The sequence below is a fragment of the Aethina tumida genome, chromosome 4 (genome assembly GCF_024364675.1).
Source record: "Aethina tumida isolate Nest 87 chromosome 4, icAetTumi1.1, whole genome shotgun sequence".
NCBI lineage: Eukaryota > Metazoa > Arthropoda > Insecta > Coleoptera > Nitidulidae > Aethina > Aethina tumida.
In genome coordinates, this window is record NC_065438.1 from 9,731,465 (window position 1) to 9,741,902 (window position 10,438).

The following is a 10,438-nucleotide window of genomic DNA, read 5'->3' on the forward strand; positions in this document are numbered from 1 at the left end:
TAACGAGCTTTGGTGTTGGACGCATGCTCGAGTGTCCCGCCGCTCCGGGTGTTTCGGGCTCCGGGTGGCAGTAAGCTTCCTCCCAAGCTCGAATTCGGTCCGCGCACCCCCACAACACCGCCACCAATTTCCCAATCGATAACCCGACGAATACATAATTATATAGGTTATGTGAAATAATTTCAAACTGAAAATCGAAAACGACGCGAAACATGAATGTCGTTCTCTGCTGCGATTAATACGGTTTGTTTGTCCGATTGCAACTGGATGTAGTAGTAGTTCTTCTTCTTCTTTTTCTGTGCTGCTCATCAGTATTGCTTCATTAGGTCGAATGCATTAATAACAATTCGATTTTCGGCGATGATAAATGTATTAAAGAAATAAGCAAAATACATACAATTATTTTCCTTTATTAATAACATATAAAAATATTATTTGCTTGTCATCAGTGTAATAAAGTAGATTCAAACTCTGAATAAAATCGTAGATTTAGATCTCTCTTGTATATTTTAGATGATGTTAATAAACCATAAATAAAATACAAAAATAACGACAATGACCATGGAGGAGCAAAAAGATAAAGATCGTGACAAGATGAAGGAAAAGTGCTTTTTGGTGAGCACTTTTACCGATTCCTCTTTAGAAAGATTGTACCAAAGCTTTAGCGTTAAACAAAAAAGGGCCGGTCTCGAATGTTTCCTAATTGCTGCTATTTTATTCGATATTTACATGATTGCAGTAAGTGTTTGTTTGAATTCCATAACACATGACCAAGCAGCATCTTAATGAAATTATGATATATGTTCAAATGGTTTCAGGTTCCTAGTGGTCAAGATTTGTTTATTTTTGGTTTTATGGGGGCATTTTTGGTAATGAACTGTTCCTTATTAATATGGTGCAAGCAAAATTACAAATCGAAATTAATTTGGGCGGCAATTCCGCACATAAGTTGGCACATTGCTAATGCTCAAGTTTTGGCGGCGTTATTTTTAAAGAAGAACGAAGTTACATCGAGGGACAGTTTGGGTTGGGTGTTGCTCTTGGACTACTTAATTTATGTTACTTTACCATTAAGATTGAGATATTGCATAATTCTGAGCATAGGGACTTGTACTTCGTATATTGCTGCTGTTATTGGACTTTCTAAATCTAATTTACATTTTGTCGAACAGGTAATACGGCTATGAATATATGTGCTTGTCTAAGTCTATTACATTTTCAGCATGTATCAAATTTTATATTGTTGTTTACAACAAACTTATTGGGCTTAACGTTGTATTTGGTGGATGATAAACAACAACGGCGAGCTTTCTTAGAAACAAGACAATCTCTTCAAATGAAATTGGTAATAGAGGAACAAAGTACCGAACAGGTGACGACAATAATTCTATTTTAATACGCACAAAACACATTTCGATTTCATTATTAATTTACAGGAAAATCTTCTCCTGTCGGTTTTGCCAGAACACGTGGCTGTGGAAATGAGGCAAGACCTGGACCAAACTGACAGTCAATTTAAGAAGATTTACATGAACAGGCATGAGAACGTAAGGCAAGTATTCAATTCATTCAACTTAATTCAACATTAATTTAAAATAAAACGATTTTAGTATTTTGTACGCAGACATCGTAGGATTCACGGCAATATCGTCGACCTATTCCGCTCAAGAACTGGTCAAAATGCTGAACGAATTGTTCGCCAGATTTGATAAACTTGCCGAGGTAAAAGCCACAATTTATGTAAGATAATTTGTATTAATTTCTTTTTTGCAGAAATACCAACAATTGAGGATAAAAATATTGGGCGACTGCTATTATTGTATTAGTGGTGCACCCAAAGAAAAACCAGACCATGCTGTTTTATGTGTACATATGGGGCTATCGATGGTCAAAGCAATAAAGTATAAAAATAATTTAACCGTTTGTACAAACATTTAATTAACAATTTTAGATATGTTCAACAAACGGCGAATTCCCCGGTTGACATGAGAGTCGGTATTCATACCGGTGCTGTTTTAGCTGGTGTTTTGGGCCAAAGGCAATGGCAATTCGATGTTTATTCGAAAGATGTTGAACTCGCAAATAAAATGGAGAGCAGCGGAATGGCAGGGTCAGTCATTTATCTATTGAGTGCTGAAATAATTTACATAATTGGAAATAATTATGTATTTTCAGGAGGGTTCATATTTCAGCGACAACGCTTTCGTTTCTTAACGGAGAGTTTGAAGTTGAACCAGCTTATGGTGAGAAAAGAGATGAGGCGCTTAGAATAGCTGGCTTAAAAACTTATTTCATTGTCAGAGTTCTTAAACCAGTATGTACATATCATATTAAATATAAAAGCTTGTTAATGCCAAGTGTTCCAGTTCCAGGAATCAAAGGCCGAAGTACAAAATGGTGGTGGAATTATGCCAGATGAAGAAAGTTGTGTAATAGCTGATATATCTTCGGATGTGAAAGAAGAAGAGGCTAACGTAAGTTAGAAATGTAAAAATTGAACGACCAGTTTAGTAGCAATTTATTTCAGAAAACGAACGTTAACAGATGCAGAACAGATTCGGCAGACTTTAAAATCCGATTAAGGAAGGAATTAGTTAGCAGAGATGGACACAAGTATATAATTTATTCATTAAAAATGTGACTGCAACAAAAAAATATTGTATTGTTTTAGAGAATTGTCGAAGAACACAAAATTAATCACGTTAGCATTTACAGACCCGCAAAAAGAGAAATCATATCATCAACACATTGAAACTTTTTCCAGTTTTACTTTATTGATGTTTTTAATAGTGAGATTAGCCATAGCTGTTACCACATTTATAATTATGCCAAGGTATGCACATTTCAATATTTATATATGTGTGTATAAAAGAAATGGTAAATATTTCCTATAATTATTTTTTTAGCGACCTTACTGTCGACTTTGCATATTGTACACAGAATTCAGTATTTATGTTATTAGTGATTGTTACCATAGTGGAAGAATATCCGGTCACGGTAGGCAAATCAACTGACAGTAACCCCATGTATATTGTAATGTTTTAGCCTAAATGTTGGAGAGTTTTCAAGGAATCGATGGCTTTACGGCGAATTCTATCAACGACTTGCATAGTACTATTAGGGTCCGTAAATATAATTGATACGGTAATCCATTTTTTTTTTGTGTAAATTACTCCTTTATAGGTACGTACATAATTGATTTTAGGTTTCATGCAGCCAATTCCAAAGGGGTCCAGATAATTGTTCATCAACAGAGGATTTAAATTCTGCATGTTTATATCCTTCTTACTTTAGTTATTATTTAGTTTTAATTTTGGTCGCTTCTTCTCTGCCTACATGTTTATCATATTTATGGAAAAGTATACTAATGATATTAATAACTTGTGTGCAATGTTTAGTTAATATATTCGTCTTGGGTTCAGCGTTAGACTGTGAGGAATCTCGTAAACATTGGACTAGGTATCTATTGGTTATTATGGTATGACTAGTTGTTAATTGTTTTTCAAATGTTTTAGCCTAACTAAAGGTAAATATACACTCTCCGGCCTACTATTAACTGCTACGTTGGTATTGTCCTTTCTAACAAGACATGTATGTATAAATACGATAAATAGAACTACCTGTGATAATATTAAACGACATTTTCGTTTTTAAGATGGAACAAGTGGCACGTGTTTTGTTTTTATGGCGTTCTGAAGTAGATGAGCAACGTGATTTTGCTGAAGACATGAAACGACGAAATGAAGCTCTCGTTTATAATATTTTACCACCACACGTTGCAACCCATTTCATGGGTAATAGAAATAGAAAACACGACGAACTTTACTCCCAGAGCTATGCAGAAGTTGGTGTTCTATTCGCTTCTATGCCTAATTTTTCAGGTACCACTATTAAAAAATTAGCTATAAGATTTCAATATGTGTTAAACGTTTACAGATTTTTATTCGGAAGAAACCGTAAACAATCAAGGTCTTGAATGTTTAAGATTTTTAAACGAAGTGATATCTGATTTTGATGCGGTGAGCTCAATTTAGTTTCAGTTCAAACATGAAATAAAATAAATAATTTTAGCTTTTAGAATGGCCTCAGTTTCAAGATGTTATTAAAATTAAGACAATCGGCTCTACTTACATGGCAGCCAGTGGGCTCAATCCAACAAGACAAGTAAAGGTTAATTAAGTCGTTTATTTAAAGACAATTAAGTATAATTATGCTCCATTTTTATTTACCTTTTCAGCCTGATGATCCAATAACCATTCGCTGGACCCATTTAGCTTTATTAGTCGAGTTTGCTCTGGAGTTAAAGAAAGCTCTGCAAAGCATTAACGAACAATCGTTCAATCACTTCGTGCTCAAGTTAGGAATCAATCATGGACCTATTACAGCGGGCGTGATCGGTGCCAGAAAACCCCATTATGATATTTGGGGAAACACTGTGAATGTTGCTTCTAGAATGGAGAGTACGGGAAAAGCAGGCTGTATTCAGGTATGTTCATAATAGTCTTATGTGCTTCATTAACTAGCTTTTCATTGGCATATATGTATTTGGGATTATTAAATTTTATTAGGTTACCGAGGAAACATGTCAAATTCTTCAACATTTCGGGTACCTATTCGAACAACGCGGTCTCGTTGCAGTTAAAGGCAAAGGTCAATTGATGACCTATTATTTGTTAGGGAAATGTGGAAAAATGTCTCCAAGTACAGCCCCAGCTTCACCTGGTAACAAATTACGCATATTTTATAAATTAAGTCCGTATTATTACATTTCATGTCACATTTAAGGAGCAATAACAATGGAAATGGTGAAAGAAGAAGACGAATCCCACGATAGCTCCACATCAAAATCAGATGAGAAAACTGTTATGGAATGTAATTTAACCAAAGATTTTAGTACAGACAATGAAAATGACCTAATAAATACAGAAGAGTACCAAACAATTATCAATCAAGATTCGGAAATGAAGGATTCAACCGAAAATTGTCTTCTCTTGAGCAATTGCGATTAAATATCTTCATCATTGGTTAGTACAATAATGTTTGCACATGTCTGTGTATTTGAAAATATACAGGGTGTTTAACGTCCTCACACAGTATATGGTGTAATATGCTTGACGTCTTTATTTCGATATAATTAATGAAATGAAGATTGAATTCAAATCAATCAGATATGGTTATCGTAGTACAGTATTCTCTAAAATATTGTCAATGGGATTAAATAACAAATTTGTTAATAAAATTTAAAATGTATCAAAAATATAACAGAATATTTATTAAATTGAATGATTTTGAGATAAATCTACATACTAATACAACTACTATTGTACGTCTGTACGCAATAACAATTAAACTGTATAATTAAAATCAACATGTGAAATAAATGTAGAAAAAGTTGTACTCTGTAGAGGACGTAAACAGTTTCCTCTATCTTTAGTTTATAACAATAATCTAAGAAAAATAAGAGCTAATTATTATTATTTTTTATTGGTTTCAAGTAATAAATGATATTTTTGGACTAAAATACGAGTTAGTAAATTTAACAAAATATGATGTAGAAATAAAGCGTCTAGACATCTAGACCAAAATCACAATGTAGATATGTATATTTATATAATAATACATAAAAAGTAGAAAATAGGGTTTTTTAGAATCCAAAAATGTATCAGTCACACTGTGAAACCTAATTATTACAACAGTGGGTCCTTTTTTGTTGGGCACAATTTTGTTAAGACTGTATTTAGCATATATTAATTTAAATTATTGAATAAAATTTTCATTATTTAAATTTTAATTTTTCTTCCAATTCGTTTAGAAGTGAACTGACATATTTGACGTAAAAAAATATCCGAAATAATATTCATTATACATAAGGAAGAAAAATTTTAGACAGTTGTCAATCTGATATGTAGATTTACAACTTTTCGAATAAAGCAACTATAACCTCATTTACTTTGTAAATCGAAAATTGAAGTAGATTACTTATATACATAATTTCTTTGATGTATTCATTAATCATAATAATAAAAAATTGAGTACTATTCTTTATTGATTGACTATTTATTTAAAATTGATCCTTAATAGTTTTAAGTTAAGACCAAATAAATTTTGTGAAAATTTTTATGGTCATTGACAAAAATTGAAAATTTTCCTTTATTTCAGCTGAAATAATTTGATCTATTTCTTCTGGGCGAATTTTATCTTCAAGTCCGATAAATGTTACCGGGGTGTTTGATCAAAAAAAGAATATTATGCGATAAAATCAATCAGGGATTTTAATTTTTGTTTGAACAGATTATGATCATGACGAAGTATTGACTGATGAACGTTCTTAAAATACCAGCAAATACTATAATTATGTTGCCTTCAAAACGGATGAAACGTGGGATATCCACAAACAATAAGACAGCTCAAAATTAATAATAAACTGATAAAATTTTATAAAAATTTAAATTAATGAATTGTTAAAAGAAGAATCGTTACATAAAACTGGTATCAAAATATTTAAAGTAAAACTTCAAGATTTTAAAATTTTGCCGACATTAGTAAAAAAATTTCGATTTACCTCAAAATAAATTTAAAACAACAAAAAAAAAACATTTTTAAAGGAAATATGAAAAAGATATAATATAGCTACTAATTATTATTATTTATTAAACATGCATTATAATTATAATAAAAACTAGCTGTACTCGCGACTTCGTCCGATAGCGTGTTAAATACGATTGTTTTCTAGACGATGATTCCAAAGATTCTTGAGTCCTTAACAATGAAGGACGCGTTCTATCTAATTGTAATCGTTCATTCCTCTCAGAACTACTCTCATTCGACTTAGACATGGACATCCGTAATATATAATTTGTAAGATCAAACTATCATACAATCGTTGGGGGGGGGAAGTGTTGGGAGACGCCTGACATGACGGCCCAGTGAGCTGCGCGTGAGCTGCGCGTGGTACTGGACAGTACTTGGACATTGCGACATTACTTTATTTTTCTAAAATAAAAGTAGCCTAAGTTACTCTTTATTTATTACATCAGCGACCTGCCATTAAAAGTCCCGTCAAAATCGGTCCAGCCATTTCAGAGATTAGCCGGAACAAACAGACAGAGAGACAAAAATTGGAAAAAATGTTATTTTGGTGTATGTACCGTATTTATATTCATATGCATGTAGTAAAAAACAGTTATTTCAATATTACAAACTGACACACCAATTTTATTTATATGTATAGATAAGCATTAACAATAAAAAAAAAATCAAAAAATTTTAATATTTGGAAATTCAATATTAATAAAAGTGCTTCTAGAAATTGTATTTACTTTTATTAAGATATTATAAAGTAAAATAGAATTTTATACAAAAAAAAAATAATTTTCGAATAATAAACGCAAAACAATAGAAGCATTAATATTTCATTGTAGAATCATCACCTTGTATAACCGCTGCACAACTTTTGTTCTTATGGAGTCAATCAATATTTTGGTAAATTCCATTGGTATTCCATTTGCAGCCTTTTCAGTAGCTGTGTCTTATTTTTTATTGTATGCTGCCGTACATTTCTTCCTAAATAGTTCCAAAGATGGGGTTTATATCCAGTGACTGTGAAGGCCATACCAAAGTTTGTACTTCTTCTTGTTCGAAACATACTTCTATTCACTTGGAAGTATGCTTGGGATTGTTGTCCAGTTGAAACAATCATCTTAATGGCATATTATAAACCACGAAAGATGATGGTCCTTTAATATGTTTCCAGAAATAAATCGATCCATTTTTTCAGGCCCATACTATAACATTGCTTCCTCCATGTTAAGTGTCGATAATTAGTGTTTTTAAGGGACTGTTTGTGTATCATTTCCAAATAAATTAAACTTACTTTCATCGCTAAATAACATCAATCCTCACTTCTCGTTGGACCACGAAAGATGCTCTCTTGCAAAACTAAGCATGTTCTATCTATTTTTCTTTAATATAAGGGGTTTCTTTGCAGGTTTTCTTCCAAATAATCCGATTTTCTCCGCACAGTCTTATCGAAGAAAGTTTGTACATTACCCTGTAGTAATTCTTGATGAAAATCACTGGCTATCAATCTGGGATTTTTCTGGGATATACGCTTTATGCGAATTGTATCCGTACTGCGAGGTCCGCAACAGATCCACGAGTATCAGATTTATTTACAATTTTGGATATGGTCCCTTTATTGCTACGCAGAATTTCACTAATCAGATTGTGCGACATACTTTCATTTCTAAAATTTATCATTTGTTTTCGTAAGTCCATTGGGATTTCCTTTCGCTTTGCCATGATTAAAACTAATATTTTTAATTCGCACACTATAATGAAAAGTTAAACAATATTGGTAAATTGCCAAAATAAATGAAATTTAAAAGGTTTTAAAAATCTAGGGCTTTGTCTACTTTTTATAATTTTTTTATAATACAAAAATAAACTGCAGTATACACTGTGTATTTTTATTATTATTTTGTATTTTAATATACAGAGTGTTTAGTTTAATATTATTTTTTATAGTTTTTGTTTATTTGTTATTTCAAACAATTATATCCTAGGATTTGTAAACTTTTGTCTAGGACTGCAATTATATTTCCATTCATGTTTATTATTATATATATAATTTACATTCTAATAAGTAAAATATATTTGTTGTGCCTGAAGAATAGATTTCTATCAGATTTTGTTATCGATACAAAATAAAAATGATGGTTTGCTTCAAATTTTACAGAAGGTGTTGTTGTCTTCCATATGAGATAGCAAAAGAAAAAATATATATTTGTCGCAGCGTGAGTTAAAGATAAAATATAAGGTGTACATAATTTCAGTTCGATGTTGTAACGGGTTACCGATGATAATTCAATCGGTATAACCAAAGTCTTTTTGAAAGACTCGTTACAACAGGTTAAGGGGAGCGATTTAATTTTACACAAGATATTGATGAGGTTAGACTATACAGTTCTTACTCTATAATTTCAATATCACTAACCATTGTTTTTGTTGAACAGATCTCCTTCAACTAAGGTGATGTATTACACTCAATACTCACACCTTTCACCATACCGAAATATTAGATAATTTCTACTCACTGTTTTATTGTACTTAAATATATAGTTCGGGATTCATTAAAACTTAGTTATAAACAACCTAACTATATTAACAAAATAAATATAAGAAAAACAAAATCAAAACAATTAAAATATAAAAATTGAAAGATATAGATTTACTTAAATACTTGGCAAAAGGGTTGAACTTAACGAATATTAAAATCATTGTTTTGACAAACAGTAAGTAAAATTAACTAAAAGAACATCGATCTTAACACTTGAAAAATTCGGGTAAAATCTTCCGAAATAAATGAATCCCAGAGTTTTTATAAACTCGGATTCTAGGAAGGGGGTGAAGTAGGTGGTGACTTAAGACCCTTAAGAGTCAGAATCATAGAAAGAGTCATTTAATAACGGCTTTCTTGCTCTTATTTTGTGTTCCTTAATTCTAGACCCTCTTGAACTTTTTGTAATACCGATATATACTTTCCCACAAGAGCATGGTTTGCGGTAAATCCCAGAAGCCTCTCCTATCTTTGGTAGATCTGAGACTGTGTTGTTTGTTTTAATAAGATTTTTCCTGTTCTCTCGGTAACTTTAGATATATATGGGAGAAAAGCTTTACCAATCGTGGGCTCACTAGGTGTATCTTTATTATTATCATGAAGTCTCATTGTTCGTCTTATTTCTGAGCGTTTGGCCATTGGCCTGTTCTTCTGCGTGTTCTTGTTCTTCTGTAGTGTATGGCAGATATCCTTAGGCTCGTTTGGTTAGTGTTTTGAAGACCCCTTGTTTTTGACTACGATGATAGTTAGATAGTGTGTGTAAGTTTTCGATACAACAGTATGGTTTAAATTTTAATAAATCACAACGGGACGACCACAAAACCTTGCCAACAAAAACAGTCGATCGATTTTGGCAATGCTATTGCCTAGCAATGTAAGCAATAAAAATATATAAAACGCTCACCATATTTTTACGTTATCATGAATCACATTAGCATTATTTCTAAGTAATATTTTTAAAATATAAATTAATATACTACATTGATCAAAATTTGTTCGTCAAATTCGTTGAGGAAGAAGAGCTGCTTTTGGGTGTTCTTGGTATCGAATTTGTAATCTCCTTTCATGTAAATGGCGTTTACGAGGATCAAATGAGTGTCACCAGACAAGGAGTCAGGTGAAATCAAGTTTTTGATTTTTTTCTTGGTTTTGTCTTCAACCCATCCGTTGATGACATCAGCTCATTTTGTACTTTCCGCAAAGTTCAATTCTTGCACTTCCGATTGAAAATTATCTTTAACAGAATTTAGAAGACGTTCCTCTTTTCCTTCGCAATTTCCTTGTAGAGGTTATTGGTGAAGACAGCATTGGCCTCGATAA

The 10,438-nt window shown here is 32.0% G+C and overlaps 1 protein-coding gene across 2 annotated transcripts; it reads left to right on the top strand.

Moving 5' to 3' along the window:
- Positions 1–95: 95 nt before the first annotated feature.
- Positions 96–6,024, top strand: LOC109599040 (adenylate cyclase type 3). Of its 2 annotated transcripts, none has more exons than XM_049966053.1 (22): positions 96–243; positions 514–738; positions 819–1,172; positions 1,223–1,372; positions 1,437–1,552; positions 1,611–1,722; positions 1,774–1,901; positions 1,952–2,110; positions 2,176–2,314; positions 2,367–2,474; positions 2,528–2,613; positions 2,672–2,833; positions 2,907–2,997; positions 3,046–3,144; positions 3,206–3,459; positions 3,516–3,591; positions 3,656–3,881; positions 3,937–4,019; positions 4,072–4,170; positions 4,238–4,486; positions 4,569–4,722; positions 4,786–6,024. In XM_049966053.1, exons 2-22 carry the CDS (start codon positions 556–558, stop codon positions 5,007–5,009), a joined length of 3,252 nt encoding a protein of 1,083 aa, XP_049822010.1. In that variant the 5' UTR covers positions 96–243; positions 514–555; the 3' UTR covers positions 5,010–6,024. The 2 variants fall into 2 exon arrangements, with proteins under 2 accessions (XP_049822010.1, XP_019870532.2); XM_020014973.2 differs by having other exon boundaries at positions 4,072–4,164.
- The last annotated feature ends 4,414 nt before the right edge of the window (positions 6,025–10,438 follow it).